This window comes from Pipistrellus hanaki, assembly GCF_964339955.1.
Source record: "Pipistrellus hanaki genome assembly, chromosome: 12".
NCBI classification, from domain to species: domain Eukaryota; kingdom Metazoa; phylum Chordata; class Mammalia; order Chiroptera; family Vespertilionidae; genus Pipistrellus; species Pipistrellus hanaki.
In genome coordinates, this window is record NC_140514.1 from 49320625 (window position 1) to 49345673 (window position 25049).

Below are 25049 nucleotides of genomic sequence, written 5' to 3' on the forward strand. Positions count from 1 at the left end.
TTTTCTTTCTTTTCTTTTTTATAGTACTCTCATCTTTATTTTATTTTTTTAAATTTCTTTATTGATTAAGGTATTACATATGTGTCCTTATTCCCTCATCTCCCCCCCCCCCCCCTTCCCCCCTGATGTCTGTGTCCATCGGTTAGGCTTATATGCATGCATACAAGTCCTTTGGTTGATCTCTCCTCCTTCCCCCCCACCCTCTCCTGCCTTCTTTCTCAGGTTTGACAGACTGATTGATGCTTTTCTGTCTCTGGATCTGTTTTTGTTCATCAGTTTATGTTGTTCGTTACCTTTTCTTTCTTATTCCAGTCATTCTGGTCTAGCTCTCTGCTTCAGGAGCACTATTAGTCTGTACCATGTAATTTAGCTCTTAAATATACTCCCTCCCCACGCCCCTCCATGCTTGGTTTTGCAGCACACTAGTCTGTGATTTGGTGCAGTGGATCACAAAACCTATTAAAATCTACTTTCTGTTCTGTTAGGAGTTGACCGACAGATTCCCTAGCTATTAATATACTGAGAAAAGTTTGTTTTGTTTTCAGTGTGTACTGCCTGTAGAAGAACAAGGAGCATGTTCTATTTATGCCTTTTCCTTCCCCCTCTAAGTCTCTTTTGAGCAGCTACTGTGTCCTAGGTGCTGAGATAGCTCATGAGAAGCATAAAACTTTAATAGGCCACAGTTTAGTTTGCTACTCACAGTATGAAATGGTCTTGTTTTTGTATTTTATTACTTTGCAGGCATATCCATGCTCACCTTATCAACAGTTTTTTTAGAATCTTAGACTCTTATCTTGGTCTCCTTATACTTCCATCCTAAATTTCTTAATCTGTCTAGAACTCAGTCTGTACCCTGAACACTGTTGACACATGCATTCAGTGCTCAGTGAATGTTCATTCCATCTAAATGTCATGGCTCTCCATTTTGACTTTAGTGAGTTTTTTTTTTTTCTTTGTTGACTTTGGTTTCATTTTGTTTGTTTTAAGGCATAAATTTTTTTTTTATAAGAATGTGGTAAGGTAGAAAATTTTTCCCCTTGTTGCCTTTTTAGTGATGCCTAATCCTTTGTCTTTTTCTATTTTATTTTATTTTTTTAAAGGAACTAACGTAGAATGGTCTTGGGTGTATTTTTTCCTCTGTAAGATCTAAGTTTTCTTTTAGGTACAGTTAGGATTATGTTTACTAAATGGGGTTCTCTGTATTTATCTACATCAAGAGTGTATACCATTTTGCTTTTCATTTAATTCTATATGTAAGCTCTCTGATCCAATTTATGAAAGTGGAATTAACTTTTTTTTTAAAGGGGGGTTAACTTAATAACTCAAAAGAGCTGAAATGTAATATATGTAATATTTATAAACTTGTATATTAAAATTGTTTCCTGCTTCCAGGATATTCTTACCAATGATAAATCAGGTATTAGTGATTTCTGGGGTAGCCTTGCTATCTATTTATACCAAAATATTCTAGTCCTAGGTAGTAAGGTTCACTTTGGAGACCTGGATAATTATCATTACAGCAATACGTCTCTGTGCCGTGCCTCCCATTTTTTATAGAGGGTTCTCATCTCATGTGTTTGACTTTTAGGTAGCATGTACTTCTTGGTGTAATTGAACTTGTAAATTGCCTTTTATAGACCAAATTAAAATGTATGATTATCTGCCAATGTGCAGACATATCAAGCTACAGCATTGTAGTGCTGCCTGTCAACCAGCTGTTCCGTTTTAGCAACACTGTCTTTACCAGTGTGTGTACAATTATTTGAGGTCCCCCACCCATATCATAAAAACAAGTATCAAACAAAATTGAAAATGCACATAGTAAGCATGGGAAACATAGTTTTCAGTTGTAATGATATATTTTTCCTGGTTGTATTAGATGGCCTAAAATGATGAGTAAATCTTGTTACATGGTTTGACATATGATTATCTTACTATGTGATCAGTAATGTAGGAAAATAATTGAACTCTCAGATATATATACATATATGTCTGTGTGTGTATGTATGTGTGTGCATGTCTATATAAATACACATAAAAAATACTAAACTGTATTGAATATTATTTACAAAACTACTGTATAACTAGGAATTTTAGGATTTTTCACTTTGTGAGACCCAGACACCCCTTATGCTCTGCCTTCCTACATTATGGCTTGGAATACCCTTTTATAGGAATACATTATGTATTAAGGTTGAGGTGAATTTCATTTCTTTAAACCTTAGGATAATTTTATCTTATAATCAAGGAAATGGCTCAAAACACAAGCCTGTAAATTCTCATTCCAAGTTTAAAGCTGTTTTTTTTTTTTTTTTTTTTTTTTTTTTTTTTTTTTTTTTTTTTTTTGTGGAGATCATTATTTGGAAGAGAGAAGAAACTTAACTTAGTATAACTGCGATGGCTCTGTTTTGTGAATGTGTTTTATTTGAAAATTGGTGTATATTGAAAATGCATATTACCGAGTGAAAGAACCCAACCTGAAAAGGCTATCTACTGTGTGATACCACTACTTGACATTCTGAGAAAGGCTGAACTATGGAAGCCAAAGATCAGCAGCTGCCAGGAATAGGGTGGGCGGGAGAGATAAATAGGCAGGGCACAGGATTTTTCGGGCTGTGAAAATGCTCTGTATGATATTATGATGAAGGGTATACCAATGTCTGCACATTTGTCAAAACCCATAGAATGTGCAACACCAAGAGTGAGCCCTAAGGTAAACTGTAGATGTTGGGTGAGCACGATGTGTCAGTGTAAGTTGTCCTTTGCAAAAAATAACAAAGTGTTGATAATTGGGGAGGCTATGCATGTGTGGGGGCAGAGTGAATGGGAAATCTCTGTACCTCCCTCTCAATTTGGTTGTAAACCTAAAACTGCTGTATATGAAATATTGTGCTGACTGGAAGTGATGAGCACTGTCTCAGAACTATTTCTTTCATTATTGTGTAGGGGCCAGAGTCCAGGGAGGTTTATTACATTGGAAAAAACAGGACTTGATCCTGGGTAAAAAGTGACCACCACAGCAGCCAACCTGGATTCTAGTGTTTCCCTTCAGATCTAGTTCAGTTACGGTAAAGACGCTGTCACAGTAATCTCCCCCCTCCCTCCCCCCTCCCAGCTTTACTTCTAGGAACTGAATCCAGTTAGATTTCTTTCACAGAAAGGCTCTCCTAGAAGCAGGTTTTGTTTTCAGGCAGAGAAGTCAGCAGACCATTAGAACGCTCTTTTTAGGACTGAAGTTTGGTTTCACTCAGTTTGGTTACTACAGTGATTTTCAAACCAGTTTTTACCTTTGGCTGCTTTCCCACTGAAAACGCATTAGTGGACTCTTTCTCTCTGAACAAGGCTTTCCCAGGGTTCTCTGTCAGATTATTATACTTTTCTTGTGCTTCCAGATACTTTGTAGAAATTATTTTTTCTTGGGGGGCATATCAAGAACTCAGTGTTAATTAAATTATATTACTACTATCATTTATAAAATTATAGGGACAAAAACTATAGGGACTTGTAGATGGTAAAGGAAGAAGAGATAATAGTGACATCAAAACTCATACATAAGTTGTTAAGATTTGAAAATATCGATGGATGTCAAGGTTGGGTTATGGAATTAGAGTTAATAAATTCCAAATAACCCCTCTCTTGTAGTTTGGTCTTTGCTTTTATGTTCTTTAATTTGTTTTTTACTTTGTTGTCTATTGACTGTAGAAACAAACATGTCTGCATGGATAGGAGTTATGTCTTGCTTTTTAAAGTTGTTTTTTTTTTAAATTGAGCTATAGTTCACATATCATAAATTTCACCCTTTTAAAGTATACAGTTAACTAGCTTTTAATATATTCAGAGTTGCACAGCCATAACCAGAACATTTTCATTAATAGCCACTCTCCATTCCCCCTCTTAGCCCCTTGGCAACCACAAATCCACTTCTGTCTGTAGATTTGCCTATTCTGGACAAGTCATACATAGAATCACATAATATGTGGTCTTTTGCATATGGCTTACTTCACTTAATGTCATGTTTTCAGGGTTCATCCATATTGTAGCATGTATCAGTACTTTGTTTCTTTTACAGTTGAATAATATTCCATTGTATGGATAGGCCACATTTTGTTTACTCATTAATCATTTGGATGGTTTCCACTTTTGGCGGTTTGGAATAATGCTTCATGTAGAACTTCGTGTATAGACATATGTGTTCAGTTATCTTGGGTATTATACGTAGGGGTGGAATTCCTGGGTTGTATGGTAACTATGTTTAACTTTCTGAGGAACTGTGAAAGTGTTTCTGTAGCAGCTGCATCATTTTATAATCTGGCAATGTATGAGGTTTCTTAAATTCTCTACTTCCTTGCCAATGCTTCTTGTTGTCATCCATCTTTTTCAGTGTAACTATCCCAGTGGGTCTGAAGTATTTTCTCATGTTTTTTTTTAATTTTATTTTTTTAAGGAGCTCATTTAAAAAAAATACATTTTTATTGATTTCAGAGAGGGAGAGAGATAGAAACATCAATGATGAGAATCACTGATTGACTGCCTCCTGCACACCCCCAACTGGGGATTGAGCCCACAATCCGGTCATGTGCAATCGAACCTGGGACCCTTCAGTCCGCAGTCTGATGCTCTATCCACTGAGTCAAACCAGCCAGGGCTTTCTCATAGTTTTTTTTTTTTTTTAAATATATATTTTTATTGATTTCAGAGAGAGAGGGAGAGAGAGATAGAAACATCAATAATAGAAGAGAATCATTGATAATCTGCTTTCTGCATGTCCCCCAATGGGGATGGAGCATGTATCCTGACCAGGTATCAAACCATGATCTCCTGGTTCATAGGATGATGCTCAGTCACTGAGCCACTCTTCCAAGGCTCTCATTATAGTTTTGATTTGCATTTTACTACTGACTAATGATGTGGAGCATCTTTCCTTGTGATTATTGGTTATTTGTGCAACTTTGGAAAAAATGTCTATTCAAATTCTTTGCTCATTTTTTAAAATTGTCTTGTTATTTTTGAGTTGTAAGAGTTATTTATATACTCTGGATGTTAAGCTCTTGTCATCTTGATATATGATTTGCAAATATTTTCTCCCATTCTGTGGGTTATCTTTTCACTTGGTAGTGTTTGAAACTCAGAAGTTTTTAGTTTTATTGAAGTCCAATTTAATTATTTTTTGCTTGAATTACCACATCTCCTTTTAACATAAATTACATTGTTAGAAGTAGGAAGCACCTAATACATCCTTTGTGCAATTGTACTTAGAGATAAGGGCAATTTCTATTTTGGCTACCCCATATTGGATTGGGCAATATATACATATATATATCCTAAAATGCAAATAGATCAAACGGCAGAACAATGGCAGCAAGAGGCAGAGCGCAAAAATGGCAGGTGTCAGCCACAGCGGAATGATTGAGCAAGAGAGCAGGGGTGCCAGACCAAGGCAGGGCATGGGTCACTGTCATCCGGGTGAGCCTTTGGTGCTTAATGAAAATTCTTTACTTCCGGGTGCCATAGTCCTGCCCAGCGTTTGTACCTGCTGCCAATGCTGGAGCCACTGCTTGTACCCGTGGCTAGTGCCATCAGTGGATGTGAGAAGGGGCTACTGGCCTCAATCGCCCCTCAGAGCTTCACTTTCCCCTGCTCCTGAGGGGCAATTGGAGCAGCAGTCGCCATTGACACCCACTGACAGCGACAGCCCCACTTGCACCTGTTGCTGGCACCAGCCCTGATTGCGTTAGCAGATGTGAGTGAGGCTGGTGCCATCAGTGCATGGGAGCGGTGGTGGTAGTGGTGGGAAAGGGGATGCCAGCAGACAGGGGCTGTGGTGGGAGGGTCCAGGTGGGCTGAGACCTGTCCCTGGGCCCACTGTAGCCTCTCAACCCACAGTTTCTTTCAAGGTGTGTGAATTCGTGCACTGGGCCCCTAGTAGGCACTATATTCTTTTTACTTCTTCACTGGTTGTCATTGAGTTCGATTTTCTATACTCCGACTTCACAGTCCCTGCAGCCTTCTAGGATTTCTTTTCTTGAAATTCTAGAGAAACTGTGCTTGTCATGTTAACTGATAGCATCCACATTGTAAATCCAGTGGTCAGTTCTCAGTCACCATTTACCTGACAGAGCAGTGCATTTAACACAGTTACTTACTCCCTCTTCCGTGATATGTTTTCTTTACTTGGCTTTCCCAACACCATGCTTTTTTTCTTTTCATTTTTTTATTAAGGTATTATATGTGTACATATCTTACCATTGCCAACACCATGCTTTCTTGATTTTCCTCTTATGTCACAGTGTTTCAATGGTCTTTGTTGTTGTTCTTTAAAAAAAAAAAATCTTTATTGATTTCAGAGAGGAATGGAGAGGGAGAAAGAGAAACATCAGTGATGAGAGAAAATCATTGATCAGCTGCCTCTGTACAACCCTTCCCTCCCTCCCCCACCCGCTGGGGATTGAGCCTGCAACCTGGGCATGTGCCCTGAACAGGAATCAGACCATGAGCTCCTGGTTCATGGGTTGACGCTCACCCACTGAGCCGCACCAGCCGGGCTTGTTCTTTCTCAATTCCATTTCATCCTCCTCTCATAAACTTTGAGTTGCTCCTTTTACTACTTCTTTCTGTACTGACTCTCTAGGTAATTGCATTTAGTCACATGCCAGCAACTCACAAATTTGAATATCCAGCCCCCTACCAGGGATAAAGCCCACAACCTGGGCATGTGCCCTGACCAAGAATTGAACTGGCAACTTTTTAGTGCACCAGATGATGCCCAAAAAACTGAGCCACACCAGCGAGTGCTATAAAAGTTTAAGTAATTTTTTTCCAATTACAGTTGACATGCAATGTTATATTATTTTCAGGAGTACAACATAGTGATTAGACATTAATATAACCTACAAAGTGATCACCCAGATAAATCTAGTACCCATCTGACACCATACATAGTTATTACAAGACTAGAGGCCCGGTGCATGAAATTCGTGCACTGGTTGGGGTGGGTGGGGGGTGACCCTCAGCCCAACCTGCACCCTCTTCAATCTGGGACCCCTTAAGGGATGTCAGACTGCCCGTTTAGGCTCGATCCCAGTCGGACATCCCTCTCACAGTATGGGACTGCTGGCTCCCAGCTGCTCCCCTGTCAGCCTAGTTGCCCCCAACTGCCCTCCCTTGCCGGCCTGTTTGCCCCCAATGCCCTCCCCTGCTGGCCTGCTCACCCCTAACTGCCCTCCCCTGCATGCCTTTTCCCACCCCAACTACCCTCTCCTGCTGGCCTGGTTGCCCCTAACTGTCCTCCCCTGCAGGCCTGGTCCCTTCCAACAGTCCTTTCCTGCAGACCTGGTTGCCCACAACTGCTCTCCCTTGCTGGCCTGGGGCCCTAACTGCCTTTTCCTGCTGGCCTAGTCGCCCCTAATTGCCCTCCCCTGCAGGCCAATTCCCCCCCACCACCCCCCCAACTTCCCTCCTTCCCCTGCAGGCCTGGTTCCCCTCCCCCAACTTCCCTCCCTCTCCTGCAGGCCTGGTCCCTCCCCCCAACTGCCTCCCTTCCCCTGCAGGCCCGGTCTCCCCCATCTGGCCTTCCCTGCTGGGCTGGTCGCCCCCAGCTGCTCTCCCCTGCAGGCCTGGTTGCCCACAACTGCACTCCCCTTTTGGCCATCTTGTGGCAGCCATCTTGTGACCACATGGGGTGGCCATCTTATGTGAGGGCTTGACGGTCAATTTGCATATTACCTCTTTATTACCTAGGATTACTAACTATATTCCCTGTGCTATATTTTACATCTCCATGACTATTTTGTAACTACCAATTTGTACTCCTAAATCCCCATAATCTTTTGTCATACTATATAATTGACTTATTTTGTGTATTGTTTATTTTGTTCACCAGGAGGTAAGTTTAGGGTGGGAATTTTTGGTGGTTTTGTTTTACTGCCATATCACATAATGAGTGTTCAACAAAAAATAATTGAATGAATGCACATACTTGGGCTACTGTACTTTTGAGCTTGTTCTTGTTTAAATTTTTGGGCCCCATCCTCCCAGACTTCTTGAATTAGAAACTTTAGAAATGAGGTCCAACTACTTTGTTTTAACTAGGTCTCCAGGTGATTCTGATGCAAAGAAATTAAAGTTTAAGAACCACTGCTTTGTAATATTGAGTAGGATTTCAGAAGCCAGGCCTTTGCATGCAGGTGGTGGTATGTAGATAATTGAGGTAATTGACAAAAAAAAACCTAGTTTGTCTTCCCTCCTAAGGCTCCTTTCTTCTTCCCTTTTCCTGAGGAGGTAGCACAGGCAAAGAGGATAGAAACCACAGTAAATTTCAGTTCACTTATTGTGAGTCTGACGTCCCCTTGATGGCATCTGTAGTGTTCATTGACCACTAGGAGGACAAACAGGACTCAACAGGTAGTTACACTCATGGCCACGATTTATTCCAGCAGAAGGTATAAAGCAAAATCTGCTCAGGGAAGGATGCATGGGGCACAGTCCCAGGAGCAATCTTCTAAGGGTCCTTTTCCAGTGGGATCACACAGGTCACATTTAATTCTCCAGCATCACATTGTAAGTGTGAAGTGTTTCCTACTAGGGAAGCTCATTAGAGGCACGTACTGAGTAAGGGTGTTTTGTTGGGAACTGGTCATCTGGGCTTCCTCTGCCTACCATCTGCCAAAATTCCGAACTCTGGAGGAAAGTAGTTTAGAGCAAATCACATTATACCATCAGTTTAGGCTCAGTGAACCATCCTTTTCCGTTAGAGTGGTGGGAACCTTCCTGAAGGTCAAGTCCCCAGATGCCAGCTGAGGGTCCGCCTTGCAAGCACGCCTTTCTAAGGAGAGCAGACTCGGCCCCGTCACGCTCACTTATTTGTGCACATCATATTCAAAGGAGTTTACTTTTTCTTTATATAGAGTATAAAACATTTAGACTAAATAATCTCTCTTTAGGAAATTTAATAACAATCAAAATGTTTTGAGAATGAGTCCAACAGTTTAAGCAGATTGAATAAATGAGCTTATTTATTGAGACATTTTCTGAAAAATGCTTTGGAAATATTATTCCCAGTTTATGCTGATTTCAGTAACTACAAAAGTGGTTTATTTCATGGCAAATTTTTTTAAAATGTATTCTATAAAATAGAAAATATTAAGGTAACGTTCTTAGTTTTCACTTGAAAAATATTATCACGGATGTGGCCCTCTGCTTCAAAGCAGATATTGAGTTTTCTTCACTTCCATTTTCAGTCCAAAGGGCCTGTTTGAAACGTGCCATCCTTGGGTTTGTTCTCATAACCAACCTTTCCCCCCTCTTTTTCTTTTTTTTATAGGCCAAGATGCTGAGTTATCAGGGACACTTTCACTTGTATTGACACAGTGCTGTAAAAGGATAAAGGATACTGTTCAGAAATTGGCCTCAGACCACAAAGACATCCACAGCAGTGTATCTCGGGTTGGAAAAGCCATTGATAAGGTATGGTGTTGAAGGGAGTATTTGGTATTGTTAAGCATCATCCTTCATCTCCTGTCACTGCTTTGATAACATTAACTTTCTCAAATTATTCTTTGGTGTTCCTTTCATTCCTACTTTTAATAACTTTGCAGATTGTTTTTTTTTTTTATACTATGTTATTCTTAATTCCCTGTTGCTATTATTTAAAAATAAAAACAAACCAAAAAACACTTCTATTTACTGCCTTATTATTTATCCATTTGCTTATATGAATACAGCAAATAACTTTTAGGAAATGTTTAACCTATTATGGAGGAGTTTGTTTACAGAAGTAACTTTTCCTACTTCCTCAGTGATTTCCTGGCTACGACTCCATCTGTGTTATGGGATGATTAAGAAAACACCCTGTGGCCTGGCTCAGGGGTTGATCGCCAACCCATGAACCAAGAGGTCACCCGTTTGGTTCCAAGTTGGGGCACATGCCCAGGTTGTGGGCTCCATATTAGTGGGGGGTGTGCAGGAGGCAGCCAGTTGATGTTTCTCTCTCATTGATGTTTCTAACCCTCTACCCCTTCCTCTCTCAATAAAAAAAAAAAAAAAAAAAAAAAAAAAATTTAAAAAGGGAAAACAACCCTTGTATTCATCTCCTCTGTACCATCCTAACTCTTGTTGTCTTTCTGTATACATGCTAATTGCTTTCCTTCAGGTTGCTTTTATGTGTGAATGAGTTGTTTTCTAGCCAGCAAGGCCCATCACTTGGGTTGGGTGATTTTTCTTACAGAATCTCTTGAATCTTTGAGTTAGTGGCTTATTTCTAAGCAATTATCATTTCTAGCTCTGGGCCAGTGCTGATGTTCATAGGGCCTAAGAGAAGCGACCTTCTGACCACTTCAGCCACTGGGAAGTTTGTGATTGGTTATGGACATTTTTGTTCACACATTGCAAAATTCTGGGACAGTAGGAAGAACTTTTGGGGAAAACTCTTTGTAGCAAAGTCATTTTGTAATCAGTCCTGTGAGTTGCTTAGTCTGTACACAGAGCAATATCTGCAATGTAGATAGAAACTCATGGAACCCAGAGAATGGCTCTAACTCGTGGATAAACCTGTTAGAAATGTTCCTATGGAACAGTGGTATTGAAGGCTAAACTTGAGGCCACCTAAGCCAGAACAGTATGCTTCTAAGGAGATATCTCTGACTGGGAGGTGCAGTATGCCAGGACCAGGAGCGGCAGAGCTCTGGGAACTCGGTAGCTGTGACTTACAGAAGTGTTAGTGACATTTCATAGTGCTGAGGGTTTTAACTCAGCAAAAGAAGTCAGAGAAGTGGTGGTGGTGGCAGCAGCCCCATCTCTGGATAAGTGATGGCTGTTGCCTGTTCTCTGACACAGCTTTGAGGCTGTAATGCCTGTTTGGTAACTCCGAGGGAGTGGACACAGCTTGGGAGCAGGCTTTGGCACCAGACCTTCTGGGGCGATGGCGCCTTGGAAGTCTTCAGTTGTTACCTGAAGTGATTATTGCTGTGTATTATATTAGCCCCAGGACTAATGGTGGTGAGCATCCTAGAGAAAACCCTCAGGGTGAAGTAAGCTGCTGGTGGTAATTGGGAAGCCTCTGATTTCAGTGGCTGCCAGTGGCCAAGGCATTCTAATGACTGATGGTTCAACCCCCGGGAGGTGGTCCAGATTTACTTGACCACATGTTGCCTGCAGTTATGATGGAGGGTGGGACAGAAGGACCAGAAGATGCCATGAGAGTGAGAAGAGCTGAAGTTCTCAAGCAGCCAGACAGAAAGAGCATCTGTGAAGACATCACAGATTGTGGGAATAGGCGGGACAGCCTCAGCTACCACCTCCAGTGTGTGGACTGCTGGCTCCCAGGATCGGGAGCATTTGGGCAGAGTCACCAGCCTAGTCACCATTCTGTCACTGGTTTCTCCATTTCCTAGTGTGTGTCTGGTCATAATCTGGATCCTCTTTTACTCTTGTCCTCCCTACTGGCAATTTGCTGAGCATGCCTGCCACCTGATCTAGCAAATATTTAGCACATATTCATAAGGGTGGTCAGATATTTTGGCTAATCTTTGAGACAAAACATTTAAATGTATTTGGTGCTAGAAATGGCAGTACCCTTTGAAATTGGGTACTAATGGAACACATAATGCATAATCTAAATTCTAGCTTTTTGTGTGAAGATGGGTTTGAGGTGAATGTTCCTAATTATATACTTTAATTTACTCATTTCTCTTTTGAGGACATTTCCCCCCCCATGTAGTTGGAAGTTGCAAGGACCTTTTCAAGTAATTTTTCATTTTGGTAGTTTTATGTTCTTATGAAAGTAGTTTAATTTCTAGGTGACCTAGATTCTTCTGATCCATTAGTATATGAAATTATATTACTAAGTTGGTACTGATCAGTATTTAGTAAATTATAGTCTTAGAGCACGCATGGACACACACACACACACACACACACACACACACAGACAACCCTGGGTCTCTTAGCCCAGGTCTCTAACATCTTTTAGTGCATTCTTTCTCAAAAAAAAAATAATTTTTTTTATTTATTTATTTATTTTTTATTTTTATTTTTTGGCATCTACTTGGCCTCAGCTGTGGAGGAAGCTGTTACCCCCCAGAACAGCCTAGACATTGTGCACGAGCTTCTCACATAGACGAGGAATTCTGTGTAGGCTGTTGTCATCTAAAACACCACTGACTTGTAAAGTCTTTTTTTTCCTTCTTTAGTTTTGACCCAGTCAGTTGTACAAGCGTTCAGGGCCCCCTGTTGTAAAGGCTTGGTAGATTATGTGGACGGTGGTGAAAACAGGATGGAGCTGAAGCCGTTGTGACACAGCCTTTACAAACCACAACAAACAGACTGAGCAATAAGCTGGAATGCTGCTCAGCAGCCTGCGAGCCCCATGGACACTTGTTCCCCCTCCCAAGAGGAGGACAAGCAAAGAAACTATGACTCCTTTGTGAGCTGGCTGGTTCTGAGTGAGGAGCATCAGTACATTTGCTCAATGATGTTCTTTCTCTTAGTGTTTAATGTTTCTTGTGTTTTAAAATTCTCTAGTTATCACTTCTCTGAAAATGTAAGCAGAAAAGAAGTTTGTGGTATTAACCAAAGTGTTTCATGGATTTTTATTATAAACAAAAGGTTGAAGATTTCTGCTTTAATGTGTTGACTATTTTCAGATGTGCACAATATTACAATCACTGTTTAAAACACATACTATCAGTTACTGGGTTCTGTGGCAAATTTGTTTTTAATCCTCACCCGAGGATAGTTTTCCATTAATTTTTAGAGGGAGTGGAGAGGAGGGTGCATGGGGAGGGAAGAGAGAGAGAGACAGACAGACACATCAATTGGTTATTCCAGCATGTGTCCAACCCAGGCCAGGGAATCAAGCCTGCAACCCAGGTACATGACCTTGATCAGGAATCGAACCCATGACCCTGTGGTCTATGGGCTGATTCTCTAACCACAGAGCATACTAGCCAGGGACCCTGGCAGTTTTTTTTTTTTTTGGTAAAAACAAATCATCTGTTAGTCTATTTTTAATTTCTCCCCCATTTTAAGAAGATGTAGAACTCTCTCCTGTTTAGGGCATTTTATTTTTATTGTTTTAATTCTCAATTGAGGATTTAAAAAAAATATATTTTATTGAGTTTTACAGAGAGGAATGGGAGAGGGATAGTGTTAGAAACATCGATGAGAAAGAAACATTGATCAGCTGCCTCCTGCACATCCCCTACTGGGGATGTGCCCACAACCAAGGTACATGCCCTTGACCGGAATCGAACCTGGACCTTTCAATTCGCAGGCCAATGCTCTAGCCATTGAGCCAAACCAGTTTCGGCGTCAACTGAAGATATTGATCTTTTTTTAGAGAGTGGAAGGAAGAGAGGGAGAGAAGGGGGAAGAGAGAAACATTGATGTGAGAGAGAGACATCAATTGCTTGTTTCCTGCACCTCTTGACTTTGGCATGTGCCCCGACCCAGGTCAGGGATTGAACCTGCCATCAAGGTTAGGAAATTAGGAATTTCAGGGTTCGTAATGTTTTCAGAGGGAAAATAATGGTTAAAAATGTTCTTAAAACCACATTGCCCTAACTGATCTTCTGCCACTAGATGGAGCATCTACATTGGTAAGGCAAATGCTTTTTTTTTTTTTTTTTTTTTTTAGAGAGGAAGGGAGAGGGATAGATAGAAACATCAATGATGAGAGAGAATCATTGATTGGCTGCCTCCTGCACACCCTCCCCCTCACTGGGGATCGAGTCTGCAACCCAGGCATGTGTCCCTGGCCGGAATCGAACCCGGGACCCTTCCAACCGCAAGCAGACGTTCTGTCCCCTGAGCCAAACTGACTAGGGCCAAATGCTGACCTTTAAAAAGCAAAGGGAGTAATTCTATAAAAAGTGAAATATAGAATATTTTAAGGTAGTTCTTGTAAGTAGTTTATATATAGCCTTTTATGTAGGTATGTTTGGGGTATGGGAGGAGAAAAAAAGATACCAGTGGGAGATACTGTCTTGAATTTAGCCTTAGATAGTAGTTTAGGTTGACTATGTGGGTGGGGTCAGATGTGTACTAACTAAAGTTCTGTTATTAATGTAATGGATAAATCCTTATGTAGTAGAGAGATGTTACTATTAATGAAGGGAAAAAGGAAATAAAAATGATAGAAAATTCACTCTGCTGATTTCTGAAATCTAGACAGACACTTTGATACATATTTTGGGTGGAATTTTTAGAATTATTGAGGAGGTATAATTAACAAAGTTATAGACAACAGTGATGAAAAAGCCAAGAACTTAACATGTTTCCTAAAAATAAAACATCAAACTAAATCTGCTCCCCTCAGAATTAGGAGCTAGTAATCCAAGCAAATGTAGTAGACAATGTGTCTAAATTTTTACAAGGCCACACTTGTTGCTTGAACACATTTATTTGTTGTAGAATGGGCGTCTCAAGGTCTTTCCCTGGTGTCTTTCTTAGAGCTCTTAGGGAAAGAAGGTCTGGGATGTGTGAGCTTAGGAGTGGTCAGTAGCCCTTGCAACGACCTGAGAGACCCCAGTTACCAGAGCCTTTCTTTAAACCCAGCTTGTTTGGGCAAAAGAGATTTCCTTTTGTAGCAACCAGGAGTCCTGACTCCTACAAGCTGCCTGGGGCTCTCTGGGCCTCCCCTCTTGTATTGGGCTTCAGTGTCTGAGAAACAATATTGGTCTTCTTCTTTCAGTCTGACGAGCATTCTCAGAAGAGAAGATGAGTTTTGCTTTCTCTGCTGCCTTTCACATTACATCATTAGCTCTAAGCTATGGACCTGTATTGTTCTTATTACTACTGCTCTGAGCAGAATAAAACGATATTATTTAGTTGATAATGGTAATTATTTGTTGAATTATATAGTTCAGTCCTCAGAGGAAAGCCTGGACCTTTGCAATCAGCTCTTATGTTAGGATGGAGGATCCCAGAATCCTGCTAGACCTGGAGGTGGTACAGACCCATTTTTGCCTGAGGCCATAAAATGAAATGGCTGGTGTGGTTTAGCATCCAAGTCAGGTTGGGTTGAGAAGGGGAAAGGACCTTCCACCTAAGCTGTGTCAACTAATCCAGTCCGTAATTGTATTCAAGTGATTTTAATAAATTAATGAATTTGTTATTCCTTTGTTAATATGCTTTGTATTTTTGTTTTTAATTATACTTTTTAAAATGAAGATTCTTTTAAATCTAGATTAGAAAATTTGGTGACAAGACCTGCCTCTCAGACTCAGCTACTGTATATTGGAGGCTTACAGTGGCATAGGTCCTGGTAGAGTTTCATGTTTCTTATTTAGTTTAGTCTTTACCAAGGCTTTGTAAGGTAGAGATTATGGTCTGCAGATAAATATGTGAAAACTAAGACTGATTCAGTAGCCTGCCTGAGATCACAGAACTAAAAAGCAAATGGAAGAACTGGGATGAAAACCCAGATTTTAAGACTGTAAGTTTTTCTCAATTTGAATTCCTTGAGGAAATTAATTCCAGGTGAGCTGAATTTCTCTCATATGCATCTAAATGGTAAGAGGTATGTGCCATATTTGGGAGAATTAGTAAGATAGTCATGCAGATTTCTGTAGTTTGCTCAGATAGAAGCAGTTCACCAGAACGGAAAGGTATCCTATCTAATAAAGAAGGAATATTCAAACTGATAGTCATTCCATCACAAAGATGAAAGCGCCCAGTCCCCTCAGCCCCGCTGGAGTCACCCAGTCCTTTTAGCCCTCTCTGTGGTGAGGGGCAAGCAGGCCCCTGCAGAGAGCAGACACTAGGGCCTGCGGTGGCATCGAGCAGGCAGATCCGCAGAGAGCAGAGAACTGTGGGGAGCAGGCCTAAGCTGTCAGTAGGACATTCCCAGAGGGCTCACAGATTGGAGAGGGTGCATGTTAGGCTGAGGGACCTCCCCACCCCAGTGCACGAATTTCATGTACCAGGCCTCTAGTCTTATATAATAAAAACATAATATGCAAATCAACTGAACAGTATAACTACTGGTCACATGCACTGACCACCAGGGGGAAGACACTCAACACAGGAGCTGCCCCCTGGTGGTCAGTGTGCTCCCACAGGGGAGCGCTGCTCAGCCAGAAGCCAGGCTCACTGCTGGCGGTGCAGTGGCAGTGACTGGAGCCTTCCAGCCTCTGTGGCCGTGCTAAGGATATTCAGCTGTTGCTAGTCAGACATCCATCCCCCTAGAGCTCCTGGATTCCGAGAGGATGCAGGCTGGGCTAAAGGACCTCCCACCCCCATGTGCATGAATTTCGTGCACCAGGCCCCTAGTGTAAAATAATATGCAGAATAATTGTGAGAAGACAGGGTGCAAGTGTGACATATGGTTATATTATGGAGGGTTTTAAAGATCTTAAAGCCAGCAGAGTAGTTTGTTATATCTGACCATGCCCTATTACTCCTCTTTGTTTACAAAGTAAAAGCTTAACAATTTGGCTTTCTCTCTCCTCCCCATCCCCTTTTCTTGATCTGGAAAAACCTGCTTTTAACTTTGAAAACCAAAGTAGAGCTATAAATATAATACAGTGGAGAGAATGGAATGTCTGAAAAGGTAGCATCTACATCTAAAATGTATCTATAAATGCTGATTATGATATACTACTAAGTATATTTTTTAGTCCATAGTTTGCAAAGCACTGATGTTTGGTCTATGCCTGTTAGTAAATACGGATTATTTTATCATAAGGCATGTGCCTCATCATCAGCTTTATTGGGCTTGCTAACTTTTCCCCTAAAGGATTGAATCAATTTGCAATTTCTCCCTTATGTTCCTGTTTCTCATGCACACTTTGTCGGCTTTTAAAAAATTTTAAATTAATCACATGGATATTAAATGGTATCTAGTTGTATTTGTGTTTCCTTCACCTTTTTTTTTTTTCTTTTTCAAAAAGATATACTTTTATTGATTTGAGAGAGAGAAAGAAGGGTGAGGGTTAAAGAGATAGAAACATTGATGAAAGAGAAACACATCAATCATGCCTCCTGCATGCCCCATACTGGGGATCAAGCCCCTAACCCAGTTGTGTGCCCTGATCGGGAATTGAACTGGTAACCTCTTGGTTCATGGGTTGATACTCAACCAATGAATCAAGCTGCTGAACTCCATCATCTTTGAGTTGAGCATCTTTTTCTATATTTGATTGTTAGGATTTACTCCTTTGGTGAGTTTCTTGCTTATTTTCTTCCCATTTTTTTTCATATTAGGTTGTTGGTCTTTATTTTTTATTGGTAGGAATTTATAATAAAAAAACAACTTTTGGAGACATCTTTTGTGGGTTATATGTGAAGTCAAACTGAGTGGAACTAGAATACAGATCTTTTCATTTTGTTAATTATTCTGTGCGATATTACCTCTCTCTCCTAAACCAGAATAACTGGATGCCTAGAAGGGAAATTGATTCCCGGTAGATGCAACAGTAGCCCAACAAGTTTTCTTCAAAAGTAGATGGGGCAGTTTAAAAAATTACAGTATTAAAGAATTGGCACTTATGATTAAAGCAAATACTGGCCTGGCCGGTTGATCTATGAACCTAGGTCCTAGGAGATCGAGGTTCAATTCCTGGTCAGGACACATGCCCGGGTTGCAGGTTCGATCACCAGTGTGTAGGGTGTGCAGGAGGCCAATCAATGATTCTCTCTCATCATTGATGTTTCTTTTTTTTTTCTTTTTTTCTTTTTTTTAAAATATATTTTATTGATTTTTTACAGAGAGGAGGAGAGAGGGATAGAGAGCTAGAAACGTCGATGAGAGAGAAACATCGACCAGCTGCCTCTTGCACACCCCCTACTGGGGATGTGCTCGCAACCAATGTACATGCCCTTGACCGGAATCGAACCTGGGACCTTTCAGTCCGCAGACCGACGCTCTACCACTGAGCCAAACCGGTTTCGGCTCATCATTGATGTTTCTATCTCTTTCCCTTTCTCTCTGAAATTAATAAAAAGATATGTTTTTTAAAAAACAAACAAAACCCCCCAAAGTACTGGATTTTGTCACGTATTGTTATCATTGTGCTCAATGATTATAATTTCATACAGTGTATTTTAGAAATGGATTAGTTTGGGACTGTGAACAAAAAAGCCAGTCATTAAAGTCTAACCAGTTTGTAAACATGCTTATGTTATAGCTAAAGCAATAGGATGGTTTTAGACAGTCTCATAAATTTACCCCTCCTCTGCTTCAGCTTCCAGATTTTAAAACTTTTAATTCAATGTGAATGACTTGCCCTTGCTGGATGGCTAGTTGGTTGGAGCATTGTCTTGTGCACCAAAAGGTTGCTGGTTCAATTCCTGGTTGGGATACATACCTAGGTTGCAGGTCGGGATGTGTGCAGGAGGCAACTGATGGGTATTACTCTCCTATGGATCTTTCTCTCTCTCTCTCTCTCTCTCTCTCTCTCTCTTCTCTCTCTCTCTCTCTCTCTCTCTCTGCCTACCCTCTCTCCTTCTCACCCCTTCCTTTGTTCCTCTCTAAAAAAAATCAATAAAAATACATTCTAGGTGAGGATTAAAAAAGAAGTGAGTGATGCTCGAAGTACATGGGATGACTTAGGAACTAGTGTGTCTTGGATTTCTCTCTCCATAACATAACATCTCCAGGCAGACACACCCTTGAATGTGTGTTTTGCTTTTGATTCTTCTTTGAATCTTGACTTCAGATTTAAGAACATCTTTTCAAATTTTCTTTTTTTTGAAAGAAAAAACTGTAGTGAAACGGAAGTGCTAATAATCGATATTTCTCTTCATTAGCCACTTCTTAGCTGGTTTACAGTGCTGCTTAGTTTCTGGGCAGCCTTGCAAGCCAGTTTGGTTGCCTAGCAACAGAACCTGGAACTGATCCTAGCTCTGATGCAATAGTAAGAACGTGCAGTTATAACAAAAGGAATTTGACACTGTATTGCATTTTTTCAACCTTTTTTAATTTTAACTTTAAATTTTACTACAGGTGAACAAAAAATAATCTATAAATTTTTTTTTTTTTTTACTTATCTACAGTGGTTTTAACTAGAATATCAGAATGATAGAAGGAAGTTCAGTAATTTTCATAAAATGCATCATTACTTATATACATTTTAGTTGTATTTCCCAAGACTAGGAGTTAAGTTATATTATTTTAATATAGTGGGGATATCCTGTATGATTTTTCTAACCTGTATAGTAGTGACAATGGTACATAAAGTTACCATTGGAAATAAAGGTACATGAAAAGCATGATAAATTGGTTGGGAGTTCATGGGATTGGAGAATAATCATTAAATGAACAAGTATAAATCTCAACGTTGTATTTGTATTGAATGAGGTTGCTATTGTGTTTCCCCGAAAATAAGACCTAGTGCATGGAAAAATAAGACATCCCCTGAAAATAAGATCTAGCGTATCTTTGGGAGCAAAAATTAATATAAGACACTGTCTTATTTTCGGGGAAACAGGGTAGATCGGTGAGGACTCTTGTAATTAGTCTCAATGATTCTTGCTCATAGGGTGCACTTAGACCTTTAGGGAGTTATTGGGAGATTCCTGAGTTCATAATACATTCTGTCATCTTCAGATCCCCATTCCTTTAGTCACTTGAATAAAGGACTTCTGACCTAGAGAGCTGTGAGGTAATAAAATTGTGTTTTCCAGCAACACCTGGCTGGTGTGGCTCAGTGGATTGAGCACCATTATTCTTGGTCCGGGCACATGCCCAGGTTGTGGGCTCAGTCCTCAGTAGGGAGTGTGCAAGAGGCAGCTGATCGATGTGCCTCATTGATGTTTCTCTCTCTCTCCCCATCTCCCTTCCTCTCTATCTAAAAATTAATTTAAAAAATAAAGTGTGGTTTTAAGTTGCAATAGAAAACTAATATACCTGCAGAGTGCATTGAGCTAGAGGTGAAAGAAAATGGAGGGAGTGGGAAAAGCATGCGATTCCCCCTATTCTCTGAATGGCAGGGACGCCCATTCCTGTTCCTGGTGGCAGAACTAAGGGCTTTCATTCCAGGTGCCCATTTCTGGGTTTTGGCTGCATTGCATCCAGGCTGAGAGATACTGGGGAGAGAAAAGTAGTAAACTCATCACCACTGTGACCTTCTTCCTCAATCTACTTACTCCTCCTCACTCTTTAGTGTCCCCAAATAGCTGCTCCATTTATTGTGTCCTGATTTTATAACTGCATTCAGCGGTAGAGACAAGGTGGAGTTTACTTGATCTTACTCAGAACTGGGTTAATTTGTTTATTATGAAAAGAATTTTGTTCTTTGTTGTGTGGAGCATGGTAGTTTTCATTGGCAATCTACTAATACTTTTGTGCGCATGTTTTTAGATTTTTTTCCCTCTTACATATTTGAAGGTACAGTATTCTTTATTTTATTTTTGTTAATTCTCACCTGAAATTATTTTTCCCATTGATTTTTTGAGAGAGTGGAAAGGAGGGAGGAGGGGGAAAAAGAGAGATGTGAGAGACACACCCATCATTTGCCTCCAGCGCATGCACCAACCAAGGCTGGGGATCAAACCTGCAACCTGAGATTGACCTGCAACCCTTCAGTTCATGGGCCAATGCACTAACCACTAGGCACACTGGCCAGGGCAGGTGCTCTTTTTTTTTTTTTTTTTTTTTTTTTTTTAAACAATGGGGTCGCCCAGCTACTGTGGTTCAGTGGCTGAGCATCAACCTATGAGCCAAAAAATCATGGTTTAATTCCTGGTCAGAGCACATGCCCAAGTAGTGTGCTCAGTCCTTAGTAGGGGGTGTACAGGAGGCAGCGATTCTCTCATTGTTGTTGTTTCTGTCTCTCCCTTTCCCTTCCTCTGAAATAAATTTAAAAAAAAATTTTTTAATGGGGTCATAATTTTATATAAGTTTTTAATTTTTTTCTCTAAGGTATTAGGAACATTTTTCCATGTTAGTAGATACATAGTAATGAGCCTCACCTTTTTAAAATTGTGAATGGTAAAACTAGAATAGTAGCAACTACCATTTTATTTAACCAGTAAGGGAGTGTTTTAACTTGCTAGGGCTGCCATACAGACTAGGTGGCATAAACATGTTTAGCAGGGTTGCTTTTCTGAGGCCTCTCTCCTTGGCTTATAGATAGCCATCTTCTTGCTGCATCCTCACATGGTTCTTAGTCAGCTTGTTGTTCCCATTACACAGTACCACAGACTGGGAGGTTTAAACAACAAAAATTTCTCCTCACAATCTGGAGACTGGAAAGTCCAAGATCAAGGTCCTAGCTAAGTCATGTCCTATTGAGGATGGACAACTCCTTTCTGACATGCTGATGACTGCCTTCTCCCTGTGTCACATGATGGGGAGGGGTGGGGAGGAGGAGGCAGGGAGGGAAAGAGGAAGGGAGAGAGAGAGGGAGAAGAGAGAACATAAACACTGTTCTCTGGTGTTTCTTCCTTATCTTCTTTTTTTATTTTTATTTTTAATTTTTTATTTTTAATATATTTTATTTTTAATATATTTTATTGATTTTTTACAGAGAGGAAGAGAGAGAGGGATAGAGAGTTAGAAACATCGATGAGATGAGAGAGAATCATCGATCAGCTGCCTCTTGCACACCCCACACTGGGGATGTGCCAGCAACCTTGACCGGAATCGAACCCGGGACCTTTCAGTCCGCAGACCTTTCTGACGCTCTATCCACTGAGCCAAACCGGTTTTGGCTCTTCTTTATCTTCTAAGAGTAGGTCCCTACCCTTATGACTTCATTTAACCTTTATCACCTCCTCTTACAAATAGTCATGCAGTTAGGCCTTCAGTGCGGGAATTTGGGGGGCAGGGGCACAGACATTCAGTCCATTGCACATGGTCTTCCCTCTATACCTGCCTGTGTCCTAATTTCCTCTCTTTATTAGGATACCAATCTTAATGGATTAGGACCAACCCTAAAACCTCATTTTAACTTATGATCTATACTGGAATTTAGGGTTTCATTAACATAGGAATTTTGAGAGGATGCAATTCAGCCCAAAGGGAGAGGTAGTGTTAATTTTTTCTGCTTAAGGTAAGGAAGCTGAGGCTCAAAGACCTTAAATTTGGTCAAGATCACACAGCTAGTAGGAGATTGAACCAGGATTCAAACCCAAGTAGATTGACCCCAGAGCCTGCTCTCTTAACCACCTGGCCATGCTCCCAGCTCCATCCCCCACCTTGGCACTGCAGTTGTTGGGATGTATCATGAATTATTTAACTGATTCTATGTTGAACATATGGATTTTGCTTTTTTTTTTTTTCCCATTAGACAATGTTGTGTTGAAAATGCTTTTACAGGCACAGCTCTGAAAATAATTGCTGTTGTATAATGTAAAAAAATCAATTTATTCACATAGATCATTAAATTTATATATTTTTGCAGGATGCTCTTTAAAATATCACCTGTTTACTCTTCCAACAATAATCAGTGAGAGTGAGAAGTTTTAAAAGAAGCAATGGGAAAACTTCCTGTCATAGGCTGCAGATGAATTTGAATTGGGTACTTATTAGGGGTATCTCAGAGTGAAATGAAGGCCATTCTTTTAGATGGGTTGAAAATCATACACAGTAATGCATCCTAATTAATTAATGAATAATTTGTTTATTAATCTTTCCCCCCAGAATTTTGACTCTGACATTAGCAGCGTGGGAATCGATGGCTGCTGGCAGGCAGACAGCCAGCGGCTTCTCAATGAGGTGATGGTGGAGCACTTCTTTCGACAAGGAATGCTGGATGTAGCCGAGGAGCTCTGCCAGGTAACAGTGTGCCAACTGCGAGAAGATGGAAAGGAACCGCCTTCGAGCTTCAGAGTCTTCTATCTATACTTAGATTTTTAATATTTTAATTATCAGGGCTGACCTCATTTTACTAGGAAATCTTTTTTTAATTGGTGAAAATGATAACTGTAGAACTTCTTAATTAAGTATTTCCTTATTCCTGCCCCAAAACGTTGGTCCAGGTTCTCAGTGAAGCGGTCAGAAGTGATACTACTTTCTTCATTTCCTCTTTTGATAGGGATGGTGAGTATAGAAAAGGGCAGAGATTTATGGTTGCTCTTCTCTTCTGGCCCAACTGGTAGAATTTTGCTTATCAAATGAATTCCAAACTAAAATTTATTTCAGATGAGTATTTGTTTGTTCTTTCTATTAGACATAAGTGTAAGGATTTCAGAACAGTTTACCAAATACCACCTAATCATAATGGTAGCAACTGCTACTATGAGTCTTTACCACAAGTCAAGCCCTGCCTTTAATCTCCCAGCAATCCTGGGAGATGGAAATTATTTCTCCCGGAATCTGAGGTCTTGAACAGTAAATTTCCCAAGGCCTTACAGGTTCTAAGTTAAAGGAACTGGGAAGGATTCAGGACCAGATTTATGTGTATTCAAATTCTACCCTTGGCTGCCTTATGTTATTTTTTGCTTAAGGACTATAAGAATTAAATAATTTAAAGCTTGTCTGTAAACAAAACCGTGAAGCTTTTTTTTTTGCATGGCAATCCAAATTTATTGAACTACTGATGCTAAGTTATACAAAATTGCACCACTTTAATTAAAGCTTTTAGTTTACATTTGGCAACCTCTAAGTAATTGTAACATTAGGTTGGTTGGTCAATAAGCCTTTTCTGTTTTAACAGATAAACCATAACTTGAGTCTTTCTCTGTATCTTACGCGAATTGTGTATGTGTCCATATAAAGTTTCTAAATTATGTTTTTTTAGTATTAAGTTCATTTATTAATAACAAAGACCCAAAATACTAATGGTTTAAATAAAAATGAAGTTTCTTTTTCTTCTTTCACAGAAGGAGGTAGTAAGCCATGCACAGCATATACAGTATACCTGTGCCCATAAGACTCTTAGGAACTCTAGGCTCTTAGTAGGGCGCCCCCTGTCCTCATGGCCCAGGACAACAGTGAAAACTCTATAATGCCTTTTGGATTCCAGAAGGGGCAAAGAATTCATGCTTATGTTTCATTGGCCAGCACTTACATCTTGTAGTCAAAACCAGCTTTATTCCATATGGTTATATGCCCAGCTTAAACTTACTACTTTGGAAAAGGAGAAAGAATGATACTAGGGCTCAACCATCAGTCTCTGCCATAGAAATACGTGTTAAAAAGAAATATCTTTAAGGTTTGTCCCATTTAAATTTAGAATATGCTTTTACTATATATCTCTTTATCCTGATTAGTGCTAATAATAGTTCTTTTTTTGTTCCAACAGGAATCTGGTCTTTCTGTAGACCCCAGTCAGAAAGAACCATTTGTGGAGTTAAATCGAATATTAGAAGCATTAAAAGTCAGAGTTCTGAGACCTGCTCTAGAGTAAGTAACTGAGTTTGTTTTATTTTGAATACTTGGAGAGAACTCTGTAAGAAAATGTAATTGGAAAACATTAAAGATTTTGAGATATATATATCTCACCTGGGATAGACTTCAGAGAAATCAAGGAGAATTATTTTATTTCTTTTACCTAAGTGAATTGGGGGATGTGTAATACGAGAAACAGTTAGAGCTTACTTCACTTATCAGTTGATCTGAACTACCATGAGAGAAGGGTTTCTTGTATCCAGGCTATGCCACCACTTTAGACTGGCTTCATAACTGAGGTACTATTGTTCAGGCAGGCAGAGCTTGGTATTTGAACTTCTTTAATGTGCTAAGTTCTGTGCTAGTATTCTGAAAAACAATGTAATTGGAACTATGTGGTATGTATGATGGAGTTCTAATTACCACTGTAAAATTTAATTATTTACTGTGCACTTGTCATTGCTGTGAATTATCTGAATTACTGAGTAAGCTGTGATAAATATCATCCTAGAGCAGAACCAGCAAATATTTTAGTAAAAGTCCAGATAGTTAATATTTTAGACTTTGCAAGCTACATAAGGCTCTATTGCACATATTCTTTTTGATTTTATTTTATAAACTTTTAGAAATGTAAAAAGCTGTCTTGGTCATCTGCCATACAAAGCGAGCAGCAAGCCATATTTGTCCCTTGCCCCTAGTTTGTGGACCCCTGTTCTAGAATTTTTTAAATGTGAGGATTATTGGGTTATTTATTAGGAAGGAAGGAGGGAGGGAGAGAGGA

At 40.0% G+C, this 25049-nt stretch overlaps 1 protein-coding gene across 3 annotated transcripts in view; it reads left to right on the forward strand.

Moving 5' to 3' along the window:
* RMND5A (required for meiotic nuclear division 5 homolog A) overlaps positions 1–25049 on the forward strand; it is a 55758-nt gene that overhangs the window by 8146 nt on the left and 22563 nt on the right. For all 3 annotated transcript variants that reach the window (XM_084900263.1, XM_084900264.1, XM_084900265.1), the window contains exons 2-4: positions 9320–9462; positions 22580–22714; positions 24183–24283. In XM_084900263.1, the coding sequence (XP_084756389.1) occupies positions 9320–9462; positions 22580–22714; positions 24183–24283 (379 nt within the window). The remainder of the gene's footprint in view (positions 1–9319; positions 9463–22579; positions 22715–24182; positions 24284–25049) is intronic.